The following is a 17,497-nucleotide window of genomic DNA, read 5'->3' as shown; positions in this document are numbered from 1 at the left end:
AGTTACTAATCTTCTTTCATGTATTAAACACATTTGAATGATACGGATTCCCTTTAAAGCTCAAAAGACCAGTTTAAGTTCAAAATTGTAACAAAATATCTAATTCTGCACTCACAAGGTGAATAATCCCAGTCTGTTCAATGGAACTGCTCACCTGTACAATGCCACATGTTATGCCCTTGCAGGATCTGTACCTAGATTATTTCATTAAGGCTCAGAGTTTAATTAATTCTCAGACTGATATAAATCAAGAATGATTCCCAAAAGTCAGTAGAGATTCATTGGTGTAACTCAGCGTAATTTTTAGACTGGTTTCTTATGGAAAATTAGGTTTTGTGATGACATTGTGAAAGGGAAGGAAGGAGGGAGGAGAGGAGGGCATTGGTATGATATGCACATATGTATGCATATGTCTGCGTGCCCTTCGATCTCCTCTACTAAGCCTGAACACAAAGGCCAATTTAAAACAATTTTTATCATGGAACTGACAGAAGATACAAATGTGTAAGGGAGATATGGAAAGGATGAATAAAGAGCTCATTCTTGAGCTCAACCACCAGATTCATAAGAGACCAGTTTTGTGGATTTGGCAGTATTGAAGCATTCTTTCTTTTTAAAAGATGGAAGAATTTTGAAAATATATTCCACATCTCTCTTTTAACACTATGGCTTTTGTACATTCACTCTAATGCAAGGATTTTGAAGCACATCTTCAGCAATGGCCTCCCATCAGACTAGGAATCAGAGGTAGCCTCTCTTTCTTTACAACAAACAAAACATCCATGTAGTGTACTTCAGAAGATTCAGACACAAAAAAACAGTTGGCCTCAAATGAAAACACAGTCAAACTGTTGAAATGTTGTGAAGAGCTGCTTATACTGGCTCCAAGGCACCTTCTGCCAGAAATTCCCTTCCAGTCATAGCACTTACACAGTAGGAAAATCAGGCATTATGAAATGTGAGGTCTGAAGAATAAAGCCTACATAGTCTCAAATCAAGATATGTAAGTCTTAAATAAATAAATAAATAAATAAAGTCTCAAAGAGATACATATCCCATAGAAAAGAGGGAGGCCATCAATGTCACTTATAAATGTAATCATATTCAAACATCAGCAATGCATTATAACCTTAATCTGGATCATGAAGAACACAGTTTGGACTAAAGTATAGGCCACTAAATTACATGGCAACTGTGGATGAAGAACAGTCTGGATCCAGTTAATCTCTGCTGACAAAGTTTATTACGGAAGTTGATATAAGACTCTACAAAGCATGTTGAGTTGAGCAGCAGAAGAACCTCTATCTTGGAGAGATTTCAGAATGGTTCAAAATGACAGGTCCTATTTATATATACAGCGAAATAGGAAGGCAAGCCACATCCATTACTAGGTCAGTAGCTATGATTATGTCATTATTATTGCAGAGATTCCATACCTTCAAAGTTCTGAAGCAGAACAAATAATGCCACTTGCTCTATAGGCTCTGAGAGTGAATATCACATGGAAGCCAAATCTATTACAGCATGCTACTGATAAATAATATTTGATCTCTAATGTCTCTCTTTTTTGTTTGTTTGTTTGTTTTCCCTAGCACAAATAAAAAGGTTTTCTCTATAAACTTCTCAAATGTCTTTACTGTCTTGGGGATCACAACTTATCCATATTCCACCAGAAATGGTGGGTTCCATTTCCAAAAGGATTCTACAATGAAGGAACACCACATTTTGCAGAAGGGACTTGACCAGTAAAGATTTTAAAGGAAATCTGTGAACTCAAACATGATGTTTATCTGCAAATGAACCTAATGCAAGATACTAAGATCTTCTGTAAAAAATGCTCACTATGTATTTTTTTCATATTACAAAAAGTAACTATTTATCCGCTTTTCTGCTTACCAAAACTAAAAGTTATGATTAGTAATTAGTGTTGATAAAGAATACCAACTCTAGAACTACAGAAGATTAATATTTTCTAAGTTTTATATCCTATGCAATAGGAGCATTAGAAAATGTTAAAATACAGTTAAACAGTTGCAGTTTCTATTTGTAAAACTCAGAAAAAATACTAATAGCTGAATCTTTAATGATACCTTTGGTCAAAATTTTATCTGATGTACAATTATAAGTTGACACCCAAAGCACACAGCTTATGGTCTCCTCAGAATGAAGGTAGTGGCAGCTGCTGATTTTCCAGAGAATCAGGCCTTTATCCAGTTGTCAGACTCAACACCAAGAGCCTAGTCTTACTTTTTCTGCCATTGCATTTTTCTTTATTCTGTAGATCACCTCCTCACATGAAGAGAAACCCACTTTTGACATATATGTCAGGATTTCTAATATCACAGCTTACCTCACTGCACCCATTCTCCACTGAGAAGACAAAATTCTCATGAACAAAGGTTACATCTACCAAAATCCTGTGCATATTCATTCAGCCTTTCCAGTATTGAATGTTATCTTACCTTCTGATATGAAATTTGACCAAAATCATTTTTAAGCACTAACTTTTGAGTATTGTAGCTAAAGAAAACCCTTATAGCCTAATAAGTACAAAATACAAATGTGATATTTTATGGCAAAACATTCAGGCTTTCTACTCCACTAAAATATTATCCAGAAGGGCTGGATTCATTGTAACAAGAGAATAAGGCAAGAGTAATTTTTCGATGACTTCCCCTAAATAAAGACTGAAACTTTGGTTGCTTTATAGATCTTGACTGTTGGTCTTGTGCTCTCTGAAGGATTTACAAGAAAAGAGATGGATTCTTGTCTTGCAAATGAGTCTCATTTGATTCCAGAGATGGTGCAGGCAGCAATTTTCATATATAGAATATATACATATATATATATATTTTTTTTTTAAACTGGTAATAAGGTAGTTAGTAATCAGTACCAGGATATACTGCAGGTACTACATTGAATTTTTGTAATTCCTTTTCAGCTAGTCAACTTTTTCATGTCATAGCAAAACATTCTATTTTATAGGTATTCTTAGATAGGAAAGAGGTGCTCAACCAATGCAAACATCAGTATCAATAATCAGTAGTAGAGCACTGATAGCATTTGTATCAGACACTACTGTCTTCTCATAACAACAGGTAAAACAGATGATTGAAATGTGGAGAATTCATTGCTTTCAAACCGGGCTACGGATGGATAAAATGTATTCTGAATTTAATACTTGATAATGATTGGCTGGGTTGTTTCTGTCCTCTGTTTCAGAAAGTCAAGCAGGACTCATTGGTAGGAACTTCTTTCTTACTTAGGACATGGTTAAAACTGTCATCTATGCAGCTCTTTTCATGAGATAGGTGTCCCAGAGGGAAAGAAGAGAATCATCAGAGATGAGTGATGAGCTAGATCATTGCTGTGAGAAGTGACTGAAAGCAGTGTAACGACACTTCTTTGAAAATGATGAATCTGTGTGTAGAAGATACACACCTGTCTCATGATGCTGTGGATACAGTTTTCAAAGAATACTCATATCCCAGTGAATTGTAATGGAAAATCTGTGGGACAAATCATTAGGAAAACGTTTTTCAACTTTTTGCTAAGATTATAAAATCATGCTATGTAATCCTGGTTCACAGTTTGGATGAGTTCTTTGTGTTTCCTTTCTTTAGAACCCTATTTTCATTCAAATCTGATCACCGTTTATAAGGGTGATGACCTCTATTGTAAAATGTATTGACATCAATAATTTAACCTTAGCTGAACTGCACAATGCCATTTACATTTGGGGGCAGAGGTTATTTTACTAGATTTAAAAATGAAAGAATATAAGAAACATGACATTATTCAGTAAGGATCTATATATTATAACAACACTGTGGAATCATTCTTTCCTGAGGGAAAATTTGGCACAATCATTCCTGAGGCTCAGTCAAAATTTCCAGACAGAGTTCTCTTGGAATAATATTTAAATAATAATAATAAGAAGAAGAATACGAAGAATAAGAATAACAATAACAATAATAATATTTTTGGTTTTCATTCCCTGACCCTAAAGTCCAGCTTTCTGGATTAACAGAATGGATTAACAGTTTTGAAAGCCAGTCAAGCTAACACTCATGGTGGTGACAGTAAATTTTTGGTCTTTCCCTGGAACACTGAATTGTTCAGTTAGTTAAACTAATTTGAGAGGTGATGTGATAATCTAATTATCTGCAGTCAAGTGTAGTTTCTCATATCAATACCCACTCTGGAAAGCTTCGAGAAATAAAAACTGATTATTGTCATAGAAATACGGGAAATTCTTGTCTCAGGAAACAGTTGAAAATCTGTGTATAGTAAAACAAGATCTATCTAGTAAGGAGAGGGTTTCTCTACGTAACCACAATAACCAACAACATTTAAGCCTCACCACCTCAATAGCTGAAATACGGATAGCACTCTCCCACAAAAATATATTTAGATGCAAGGATTACAGTCTCTAACACAAAATTAAATAAATATAAAACACCGTAAATGTTAGGGCCTTTGTTAAGAATTGCACAGCAGAACAGACAACAGAATTAAGCATGCCTGGAAGTAGCACAGCTCATATAATTACAGAAGAAAAAAAAAAAAGAAATGAAAAATGTTCATGTACCATGAAACTTGTGCTTCAGCAAGTATGAGATCGATGGATTATATGGCTTTTGAAGGCTTTCATTTACAGTTAAGTCTAAACTGAAACACCAGAGCATTAAAGTCAGAAAAATCTGGAGGTTAGCATTTTTTTCAATGAACAAAGTATTAAAAGTACTCCCTAAGTGAGCACTTCTTTTGTTATATAAATCCCTGTTCACTGAACCGATTTCCTGTTAGTAGACTGAACCATGGATTAGGTACATGTGATTTGAAGAATGTCACTAATGAAACAAATCATCAGGAAAGGAGAAAGAATTTTAAAGTGTGCTTAGTGCACTGCAGGGTCATAGTGACGAGGTTTTGTAGAGCAGGTTAGAAACTCAATGGAAAAAAATAAGGGAAAAATGTGAGTGTATAAAAAGGGATTTATGAGGTTGCTTAGGAAAGTTGAACTCTCTGAAAGAGCCGCTTGGAACTGAGGTAGCTGATGAAATATAAATGTCAACAAACATTATAGTTTAATGTAAGTGAAACATTTGTAATACAAAGTTGTAAAGAAATGGCTGCAGTTGAAGTCAGTCTGGGTTAATGGAGGCTGTACATTCTTACTGTTCTCATCAAACAGTTGGCAGTCAGAGCCTCTGGCTTCCTCTGCTAAACTTGCCATTAAATTGGTGTGACTTTGAGCAAGTCAGGACACCAATGCCTCAGTTTACCCATTTATAAAACAAGAGTGTAATTTAACTGTGCTGCAGGGCTTAATTATGCTCTCAAAGTACATGGGATCATTGTACAAAACATTATATGCATGTGAGTTTTTATGAGCATAACATCTGTATCAACAGTTCTTTGAATAATAAGAGAAGACATGAAATCTGCAGGATTGCAGGTGTAAAGAAAAAGGCATTTTTCCCTCATTGTATAGTAAATTACACATCATTAGAGAATGCGAAACATAAAATGGGACAACGCTGTAATTTTGCTGAGAATCCAATTCTATCCCAAATGTAATAATCTGTAGCTTTAGGATTTTTTTTTTTTTTTTTGTCTGGAAGATAGTCAAGGTCATGTACCAAAATCTAAAAGTCTGTTGTTCATACTGTTACAGGCTACACTGCTTATCGCTATATGGCACAGACACAAACTATGATTGGCCCCTTGTTTCTGTTTCAAACAATAGATGTAATTATAACATTTACACTATCATCAGGAAAAAATAGTTTAGCAAATTATTTTGCCATTTAACATGATTTTTTTTTTTTTATTATATTTCAAAACACACATATATTCTCTGCAGCTGCTAACACTGAACAGGTAGGAGCATCCTCTAAGCATCCTTCAAAGAGCCCTTCTTGACTTTGTCACATAGTAAACATTTGTACACATGCAGGCATTGTGCATTCGAATCATCAATCCCAATTCAGTTTTAAAGTATTTATTTATTTATTTAATGAGGATGGGGTTGGTGGATTCTGTGGTTTAGTTAGGTTTTCAATATTACAAACAGTATCTCTATATGGCAGAAATCAGATATAAATTTATACCTTCCTGCATTAAGAAATTACATTCTCTGACAAACAAACAAGAAAAACTTTTCAATGCACATTTAAGACTCTGACTAGCATCTCTTACAGAGCACTTATTCAGAAAAATTAAACTTTTTTTAAGGCATAATATAAAGAATTACAGTGTATTACAGCTCAGTCTAACTCACTTCAGTTCTACTTCTGAAGCTTGCAAAAGCCACTGGGAATATCCATGACAGCCCATCTCCAAAAGCAGCATATGACAGGACAGAGTGGTAAAAAGATATAGTGAGTAAAGGGCAAAAAAATAATACTGTGTTTCTTTGGAGTAAGTGAAAAGCTTTTCCATTATTCTTTTATATTGTCTGCAAAAATAGAATGCCAAATATATATGGCAGGCCTCTGATAAGGAAGGGAAGAACTAAGGTTAATTTTGTATTACCTCATTTCCCAAAGTTTGAATTCGAGAGATCAAAACACCAGTGGCTAGCTTGTGAAATAGGCTATAGAGGGAAATCTACAGATCTGTAGGTAACTTGCATATATTTTAATTCATTTGTTGGGATACTTTCCATTAACTTTCACTTAATTTTTGTTGGATTTTGTGGATTTCCAAGTTATGGACTTCAACTATTTTAAAGACCCTATAAATTTTTCTTGAGGCTGATTTAGGTGGTTATGATAAAGCAAAAGTTGAAAGCTGAAATGTCAATTCTTGTTAGCCAAAAGGAAGTATTTCTTCCCATTCCTGACTACTTTACAACAGTGTAAGGGTGTAAGGCTAACAACAATTACCATCATTGCCATCATTGGATGCTGCAGTTAATAAGAGACTGAGATGGATTATTGATAGTTTTTCTCAAACCTAAATAACTTTAGTCTGTGTGGGTTACACTACTTCTAAGTACAAAAACGGAGGGCAGATGTTTCAGAGATCTTTACCTGTGGAAGTCTAAGTACAGCACTAATGTTTCCCAACCTCAGGCTCTTTGCAGGGATTTCTTAGTGATCAGGACAGAGACAGACTGACAAAGGCGTGTGCTTAGTTGCTGTTTCTTTGTGAAAGAATGTTCTCATTGCCTGAAAATGGAGGAGGTGAACTCACTCTAGCTAGATTGCAGTCTGGCCTGGATGTCATGGAGAAGCATAGTACATGTTCCTTTATTTTATTATTTTATTTTATTTTATTTTATTTTATTTTATTTTATTTTATTTTATTTTATTTTATTTTATTTTATTTTATTTTATTTTATTTTATTTTATTTTATTTTATTTTATTTTATTTTATTTTATTTTATTTTTTTCCTGGTGTTTATGATTGAAATGTATTGTTCCATTTTTAGGGGATTTTACATGACTCACACCTTCTTCCTCTGTATCCACCACTAAGTTATTGAAGTTACCTTTTTAACTGTAGTGTATAGTAGTAATAACAATTCACTGGACATAATAAAGACAAAGGTTGGATGAGGAAATCTGGTTAAATTTTAAAAGAAATCAACAAAATGTATAGAACTTAAATAATAGACTATTCTTATTTTTATGGAAGTTATTTAAAAATGCTCCATCCTATAAGCTTTTCCTAAAGACAGTGCAGAAGTACTGTAGTCTTGAAAGAAGAGATAAAAACTACAGAAAAATATGTTGGGGGGAACAGAGGAAAAGATGCATTCTCGCTATTGTTGCTTTCTGCTATCAGATGAACAGACATGCAGCAAACTCAGGAGGAGATAGTTTTTCGAAGAAAAAGACAGACAATTTTGAAAAGTGGTTATGTCATAATAACTTGCCAAGAGTTAGTTTTTTAGAAAGTCAGCTCTGAGTTCATTTTTGCCTCGATTTCTGCTGGATTTTTTGGAAAGATTATTTACAATGAATAACGTCCTGCAAATTGAAACATACTACCAGGACTTTAAACCACATTCAGCTTAAGTGAACTACAAATCATTGTGGGCTTCCTTAACAAATATAGGTAAGTCTATTCATACTCCAGAGATATGCCTACTGTTAGAGGAAGTACCTAGTCCGCAGGAACTTTGGAAGAAATTGAAGTATTTGAGTTTATCTAAAAAGGTCTTCAAACACAGTATTTGGGTTACTATATTCAGCAAACTGCAAGCTGATTTGAAATGGAAATATATATCTTTAGAGTAAAAAGAATGTGCAGATGGTCTTGGATGACTGAGAAGCAAAACGAGTACTAGCACAAAATGAGCACAAACTGTTCATTTTATGAGTTGTCATGGAGAGAATTATGAATGGAAAATATTCGTATGCACTAATGAAGACAGGAGAGCCCTGAAAGAAGCATTAATTACACTGTAACTGCATTACTTTGGTATGGACAATTTGTTGTACAGTATTTCTTATTTCAAGTGCTGACACACTACCTTGTAAAACTTGATGCCAATGCATCAGCTTTCTGGAGAGCAAAACAAAGCATTTACATTGGAAGATGGAATCTTTTTTAGGAAAAGAAAAGAAAAAAGTTTGCTTATTCATAGAAAACTACTTCAGCAAAAGTGAACGCACCAAACCTGAGAAAAGGTCAGAAAGGACAGGAAAAGGACAGGAATACTGCATTTCATTTTTGTTCCAAGACAGAAGACTAAAGGAGATGCAGAAATCATTATGTTTCATTCTGTAAACACAGAGCTGGACAGGTTATACAGAGTATGTTAATAAATGGAAGTAGTGATAACAATGGCCAACTGCTCATACTTTCGGAGATAAGATGAATCACCAGTTCACCTATGATATAATATTACTGACTGATGAGAATTCGGTGACTGAATTATTAAAATTATCATAAAGTAAATTCCTCCATTTAAGAGTTTATCTGATAGAAATTAAGATTGTGAAAGCAACATAATGTATCATGTTTTCAGACATACCATTAGAGGGTTTACAGTGTCCATAAAGAAGGAAAAGACAATTCCATCAACTTTTGGAACAGGATATTCAAAATCACCTGCCCATCTGTGATGCAAAATGCCACACATCCTGCCTCCACCTCCTGCAAAAGCAGTCACAGTCTTACTGCGTCTACAGGACAGTAAGAGGCAGAAGCAAAAAAAAATAAATAAATAAAAATCTGATTCTCACTTAGGTCAAGAACACTGGTTAGGACACAGCACAAAGCTGGTTGCATAGGCAGCTCCCCCATATAAAGTGATTTTACAGATTTTGAGATCAACTCAGTTTAAGGCAAATTCCATTCAGACTGACACAGTCTATAGTTATAATTTGTTGAGCACACTGATGGACACAAAAAGGAAAACACAGTATCTATTTTAATTACTGTTGATCTGAAAGTGCCATCAATAATAGTGTGAAAACAGTGTATCAGGGGTAAACACTTTTTCTTTAATGACATCAATTCACTGAAAGTTTTGGTGCTTTGGAACTGTTGTAATAGGCAATACAGTGTTACTACTGAATAAAGAGAAATGCCTAATTTTCTTACTTTTCAAATATCTCCAGAGGCAGTTTATTTCTCTGTCTAAACTCTATCAAAGAGAGATGAGAGATATTAGTTACATATATGTGGTAATCAGAAAATATGGCATGAATTTAGTCTCAATATTTGTAATATATTTCTTGTTGACAATAGAAAACTTTTTTTTTTTTCTTTTATATTTTGGCATCCCCTAGTTTTCATGGCAAGCAGCCAATCAGTAACAGATATTGAATATTACGGGTTACACCCATCAGAACCAGAAGCCTTATTTATGTTTAGATTTGCAATAAGTTCCTGTTCTGTAACATGGACATTTGAGAATTCTTATGTTTCTAGTATGAAGTAGTTTAAAATAATTATATACTCAAATACAGAAATCTAACTATTCTTAAATTTTCCAGAATGGTATATTCTCTGACCTTGTTACCAGTTGCCATCACTGTGCCCACTTAGTTAAATAACTAAGCCACTGATTTTTTAACGGCTTATTAGGGCTATTATTATTATTTTTTAATGGCTCCCTTATTTTTACACAACTAAACAACTCTTTTGTGTAAGAATTATTTTTGTAGGTATTTGCATATAATTTGCAATATTTTCTTATAGAGTGTTTTAAAAACTTTCTGTATTTTTCTTATAATTAGAATTTACGTTTTAATTCCCAGTCTGTATATGCCTATTAATTTTATTCTTTGGATTTGTGGTTGGCTGGGGGAGAAGCTGTTTTGGTTTTGGGATTAGTGTTTTTTGTTTGTTTGTTTGTTTGTTTGTTTGTTTTAATCAGAAATTCTACTAATAAGGCTCTCTTACCTACTAGCTGATCAATGTCTCTTTCTCTGTTTTTTTGAAGTGTTCAGCCATGATACTTTTCACTGACCTTACTGGAATTTGAGATGATTGGTATGGTTTGAAAATACAAACTTACTGTTTTGCAACTGAGGTCCCAGAAAATGAAGCATGCATCGCTGGTAAACTGTTTTGCAAATGTACCTATTAGTATGGTAAGATACCACTACAAAAATGAATAAAACACAACAGGTTTGCATGATTTCTCACAAAATTCCTCTCTGGTAGGAGATGACTGCTTGATGAAGCAGAAAGGCACCTCAGCTTCCATGCCAGTTCCATGAAATTCATGCTCTCCTCACAATAGCAATCAGTATGGATGACAATGACTGTGAATTATTTTGAACAATTTTGTTTTAAGAGTAATAACTGAGACTAAGGAAATAAAATTTATTTTTGGTCTAATATCTTTGTTAACAACTGTAGAAATTACCCCTTTAAGCAACTTTTCTCGCTAGAAAAATAACTGGACAATGTTTACAGATATTAACATTCTCTACAGAAAGAGCATTACAGTAATAATAAAACATTAAAATATGATGACTCTATTCATGGTAGGCTTCAATTTTTAAAGGCACCTATTCTCTATTGAACTAATTCCAACCATATGACTCAGAGACCAATTTACAGAATATAAATGAGTGTATAACATTATTCTGCTACATAAAATGGAATATTTCAGGTACAAATGACCACAATCCATTGTTAGCTTTCTTACAGAATTTACCCTATGACAATAGTAAAGGCAGGTAAATGCTAGAAAACTGTTTCTGCATTACCATGATTTTTTTTAATTTATTTTCTTTGTGGTTATAATTAGGCCAATTCTATTTCCTTTTCATCTACATAGCATTCCTATCATGTCTGAGGTCCCCTCTAAAGCACAATATTTTTCTCTGAAATACCTAACAACTTAAGAATCTCATTTTTATAACAAAGTTTCTAAATGTCACAATTTGAAATTAAAAAGTTACAATATTTAGCTTCAAAAAAGTTGAAAGAAAATATTTCCCTTCCCTCTTCGTGGTTCACTTAAAAGGTTGAATTAAAGTTCTCATGAAGTTTGACACCTAAGCACATTTTTCACAAAATGTGCTATTCCTCACAAGAAAGTCACCAATAGCTAAGCCCACTAATACTGCCTTACCACTGCCTTGTCCAAAGCAGGTACACATTTAAATGAAAAAAAAATGGATTTTGTGCTGTTACAGTTTTACTCAAATACTTCAAGATTTGTGTATTTCTCCAAAAAATCTGATAATGGAAAATCCTAAAATACAAACTTTGAAAAACTGTAGGCAAAAGTAATACCTAACTGCTCTAAAACACTCTCCTCCATCAAAGATTTGTTTCACTTTGTTCAGAAACTTCATTGTTCCTGAAAAGTGTTCTAATGAACAGCTTAGCTATGGTTATAAAACATTTTCCATGTGACTTACTTTTCTCTGGTACAAGACAGATAAGGAAATAAATAGATTTGTTCTCCCAGAATAGCATTATTAACTCTTATACATCAGATATTCATTCCAAAGCATTTTCCCTTAATATAATTATTACTTTGGTCAATGAAAGAAAACCAAAACAACTTCACCTGAACATTAATAAAGGTTTTCCTTCTAGCTACCATTCTAATTAACCACACAGTCAATAATGATATATTTTGACCTCATTTGTAACACAATATAGAATCATAGAATATCCTGAGTGGGAAGGGATCCACAAGGATCATAGGATCATAGAATGGGTTGGGTTGGAAGGGACCTTAAAGATAACTTAGTTCCAACCCTCCTGCCCTGGGCAGGGACACCTCCCACTAGACCAGGTTGCCCCAAGCCCCATCCTGAACACCTCCAGGGATAGAGCATCCACAGCTTCACTGGGCAACCTGGTCCAGTGCCTCACCACCCTCAGAGCAAAGAATTTCTTCCTTATATCTAATCTAAACCTAAAGCCATTATCCCTTTTCCTGTCACTACACTCCTTGACAAAGAGTCCCTCCCTAGCTTTCCTGTAGGTCCCTTCATATGTATGTGGGGATTCTCAAGTCCAACTCCTGGCTCTGCACAGGACCACCCAAAAATCAGACCCTATGTCTGAGAGTGTTGTCCAAACGCTTCTTGAACTCCAGCAGCTTGGTGCCATGCCCATTGCCCTGGGGAGCCTGTCCCAGTGCCTGACCACCCTCTGGATGCAGAACCTTTCCCTAACCCCCAGCCTGACCCTCCCCTGTCCCAGCTCCATGCCGTTCCCTCGGGTCCTGTCGCTGTCCCCAGAGAGCAGAGCTCAGCGCCTGCCCCTCCGCTCCCCTTGTGAGGAAGCTGCAGGCTGCCATGAGGCCTCCCCTCAGCCTGCTCTGCTCTGGGCTGAACAAACCCAGGGCCCTCAGACCCTCCCTATATATCTTCCTCTAGACGTTTCACCGTCTTTGTTACTCTCTTTTGGACACTCTCTAATAGTTTTATGTCCTTCTTACACCGCATACAAAATGCAAACAGTGCTAGAGGTAAGGCCAATAGACCTAGTTAGATCTAACATATAGATCTAGTTATTCTACTTCAAAGAGAATATTTCACATCTCAGTAAAACTGACAACAGATATGCATAAATTCATTCTAATGGGAACATTTCCAAGCAGACCTGTTTCCATGTGAGAAGTATAACTTTACCTAAACTGCTATTCCTTTCAACATTATTCTATGGTGTCAAATAATTTTTACAGTGAAAGGTAATCACTCTATAAATAAATGAAAGGTAATTGAGGATATATTTGCAGCAGGAAAAAAAAAAATCTTTTAATTTGCAGCTGTATACTTGTGCCTACATACCTGGCTCGTTCCTGGAATTTTGTTCTTTGATTTACATCTACAGTATCACATTGAGAGAGATGCAGCAGGTATTGTCAATGTATGGCCTTTTTGCTATGGTTTCATTCTCTCTCTTCCTTCATTAATTATGACAATTCAAGATGCTTCTCTGCCCCAAAGGTGAACAAGGTAAACTTGGAGGAATAATTCTGGGACAGATCTGCTTTCTAAACATGCTCACTGCTCAGTCACAGAACTCCTCACACCAGCACAAAGGATCACGCACTCCTTAAGATATGACTACCCTAAACTTAAATTTAGTTGCTTAACCTACCTGAAAAATAAGTCCATTCTGTATTGCAACAGCATGTCTATAAAAGTGTGCTAAGTGAGATGTTTTTGTTGCTTCATTATTACCCTGCACATTAAAGATTTAACTCTAAGGCTGGACTATGTTCATCACAACCTTTTGAGACTAGCAGTTCAGCCAGTTTTCAGTCCATCCCACTGTCCATTTTTCTATCCTGTACTTCATCAGTTAAGTTAGTCCATGAGGATATTCTAGGAGGCAGTGTTGAAAGTCTTGTAAAGTTGAGATAAACATCATGTCCTGCTCTCTTCTAGTTCACTGACCTAGTCATTTCATTGTAGAAAGGCTACCAAGTTGACCAAGCATGATTTTCCCTTTATAAATCCATGGTGACTATTCCCCTTTCACCCTTGTGTCCTTAATATGTTTAGTAACAGCTTCCAGAATTATTTGTTCTATTACCTTCCCAAGGACTGAGGTGAGGCTGATCAAACTGCGTTTCCTTGGAACCTCCTTTTCCTTCTGGAAGATAGGAATTACATTTGCTTTCTTCCAGTTCTCCAGAACATTTGCTGATAGCTGTGACCTTTCAGACATGACCTTTCAATATGAGTGACCTCTCAGTGACACTGGCCAGCTCTCTCAGTGCTTGTGGGTTCATCCCATCAGTCCCAATGGACTTTTTAATGTTTTGTTTAAATGTCCTCTGACCTGACCCTCCTCCACTGAAGGCGTCTTCCTTTCCCCAGAGTTTACTCCTGGTCTCAGGAACCTGGAATTGCTAAAGGCCAGTTTTACCAAAAGTTACTTTTACCAGTAAAGACCAAAGCAAAGAAAGCATCCCCTTCTGTATCCATTCCCACCAGGTCCTTTGCACCATTTACCAGCAAGTCCACATTTCCCTTCTGCTGCTGATATACCTGTAGAAGACTTCTTGCTGTCCATTATGAGATTCAGCTCCAGGTGGGCTTTGATTTTCTGTTTCTGCATGCTTGGACAGTGTCTATATATTTCTCCCAGGTCATCTGTCTCAGCTTTCACCAGTATATACTATGCTTTCAGTACTAAGCTGACTTGCAGAGGTATAGTTATGTTTTATGTGTATGTGTATATATGCGTACTTTAATTCTATGCCAGTAGTTTAGAGTTTAACACTTTTTTTTCCTTACGTTGAAAACACAGTTGTTTTTAAACCCACTCCCCTGGACAGCTATGTATTTCTAAAAAAAAAATAAAATAATAATTGCAAAATTCATTACTCTCTATAATTACCAAGTTAATTCTAACTACAAAGTAAATGTCTCATTGCCAAATCATGGTTTTCCTTCATCCAATATAATCATATGATTAGACATTCTGTTCCATATTTCCCTAATGATTTTATTTTTTTCATCTGGAGATTGAATTTTTAGTTTTGTTTTTGAGATGAATGTCATAGCTCATAAAGAATCAACTTACTTCAAGCTTGTTCACAGATACTGATAATAAAATGGGGGAAACATCAAGGATGATTTATTACACCACATCAAGCAGTGAAGAAAAAAATAACCTTGTCAGATGTGCTTTTTTTTTTTTTTTTAATTTAAATGAATGTGATAATGTTCTCCTTCTCCATCTTTTCAAAAGTAATGTTTATTTGTAACTGATTTCTCAACAATACTGCATCATACAAAGGAATGAAATGGCTACTCTGAATGCAGAGTTGGTAGACAGTATTGCAGCTCTTTTGGTATATGCAACTTGTTTAACTGGTCATAAAACAGCTGCATGCTATATTTCTAGACTGGTAGTCCTCTTTAAGCACATTTTAGAATGTTATGTAAGCTATTAGAATGAAAATTGTTGGGGATTGATAAGCAGTAATGTTATACATCAGCAGCTCCTGCAACTCTGCAGGTAGCAGTGTACCACAGTACATTTCCCTCTGCCCAATGTATTGCCTTGGGCATCAATCTCTACAGTGATTTTCCATGAGTTTCAGAGTAAATGTGCTCAGAATTTCCACTGACCTCAGTTGACTATGACTGTACCCATACTCTTTCCTATTTGTGTCCAATTCTTTGCTGGACTGACCAAAGCATCAGGTCATCTAGGTGTTTCACAGAAAAAAGAAACAGGATCCAACTTACTTTCTCAAAGCTGCAATGTCTCTGTAGGTTTTGGAAGAGTTTTTAGAAAAGGAAAAGAAAATGCTGAAAATGAACAGTGTTTTCTGTACTAAATTCAGCCAATGTGATTTAGCAATAGTTACAAACATACTTTCATAATAGATTTACACTTTAAGAATGGAACATACTTATTTCAGTTCTTACACATATCAGTAAAAAAGAAATAATAATATTGCGTGAAAACTGTTTATCTTTAAATTTCTTCAGAAAGCTAGATTTCCAGTCACATATGGAAACTATTTCTACTTTTGATTGTTTGCAGAATACTGCTGAGACCAATACCTCTGAGACCAAAGAAACCCTATCTCCTGTTTAGCAGAAACCTTGTCTTTCAGAATCTGAAGCTGGCCCTTCCTGTCCTGCCTTCCAGAAATATCAGCCTTGGGAGGAAACTGTTTGTGTTAGCTCTTGGAAATTCCCTGACACTGAGCAGAAGATAAACGGTACAGGGAAGAAAAGGGTACATCTAAGAGGGTAGCTCTGACCTTTAGAAACCAGCCAGTGTGGTGCTGCAGGTCTCCTGCCATGTGGCATGGTGGCAGCAGCGAATACTTGTCACACTTGTAGATGAGCTGCATCCCTCCTTCCTCATGCTTCTAACAGAATTCTGGAGAATGAAGCAGAAAGAGGGAAGTATGTAGCCTTTGCCAAGCTTGGAAGCTCTCCTTGCCTGAATTGTCATTGGTGTAATAGGACATCTAAAGCCTACAATGAAGACAACAGGTTATTCTCTGATTTTAGAGATGATGTAGCAGAAACTGCCAAGAGTTAGTCCTTTGTGTGCCTTTGTGTGTAAGGTCAGAAAAAAAGTCTGGAAGAGGAGCTTTATTTAGAAGCAGCATATATGGGGCTTGCAGACTTATTGGTACTGGGATCTTTTGTAGTGATAGGTCTTAAAAGGAAAGTTAATATATTTTATTTTAAACAAATTTCTTCCAAATTCTTAAGACTGACTGCACCTGATGAATGGAGACAATGAACCACACAGTAGAGGACACATTACTTTGTGATTACTGGTTAGAGGCGAACAACACAAACTCCTCAGGAAAAATATAACTGATTAATTAGATACAGGACTAAATTCTGCCAAGCAGAATTTCAGAATAAATTTGTAGAGGACATCATAGAAAATTTTCAACCTTTAACATTCCTGAGTTAGCACACTGCAAAGACTTGAGCTCAACTTTCACTCAGAATTGCTACCACTTATCTATCAACAATAAAGATAAATACTTCAGAGACGCTGAGTTGTGATGAATATGACATTAGACTGGTCAAGGCAAATAGTTCTCAATTAATGAAAGTTCCAGTGTAAGCAGTGGGAAATCTGCAGGGAAAATGCTTGCAAGATCAAGATCAATCTTTGGGCTTCAAATCAGATTAAGGAAGATATGAAGTTGCTTTAGGCACTGAAAGGATAAGAACTCAGAACCTATACTTAAATACTCATCTTGAATAGTGACCCTCATTTTTTTTAGGTTTAAAATAGGAGGACAAAACTGTATTGATGAAATTCACTTTGGAAAAGAAAAAAAAAAAAAGGGAAGAAAAAACACAAAACCGCAACAGACAATTTAAAAGAATATTAAGGGCTAGATCTTTCCTGTTTTACATGGAGAAACACTTTACTTCACATGGAGTCCAAGAGAAATTGATATGTCAATTTGCAGAATAGATGAGCGATTCATTTCATCTAATTTTAGCCACAGAAATGCTAGATGTCAAGTCTAAGCTAATCATCCAGACTGCCTTACGAAAAGAGACAGGAACCTCCATAGGGCAATGTATTCCACTTACCTTTAAAACTTATC

The 17,497-nt window shown here is 35.5% G+C and overlaps 1 protein-coding gene across 12 annotated transcripts in view; it reads right to left on the bottom strand.

Moving 5' to 3' along the window:
- MAGI2 (membrane associated guanylate kinase, WW and PDZ domain containing 2) overlaps positions 1–17,497 on the bottom strand; it is an 817,299-nt gene that overhangs the window by 433,605 nt on the left and 366,197 nt on the right. The window contains exon 3 of one of the 12 annotated variants that reach the window (XM_080581211.1): positions 16,172–16,293. The exons of the other annotated variants lie outside the window; for them this stretch is intronic. Coding sequence (XP_080437337.1) covers positions 16,172–16,220 — 49 coding nt within the window. The 5' untranslated portion in view covers positions 16,221–16,293. The remainder of the gene's footprint in view (positions 1–16,171; positions 16,294–17,497) is intronic. 12 annotated transcript variants of the gene reach the window in all.

Source organism: Anser brachyrhynchus (genome assembly GCF_964034855.1).
Source record: "Anser brachyrhynchus genome assembly, chromosome: 1".
NCBI classification, from domain to species: domain Eukaryota; kingdom Metazoa; phylum Chordata; class Aves; order Anseriformes; family Anatidae; genus Anser; species Anser brachyrhynchus.
Note: the sequence above shows the minus strand (reverse complement) of the source record. Positions and strands in the feature narration are given on the sequence as shown.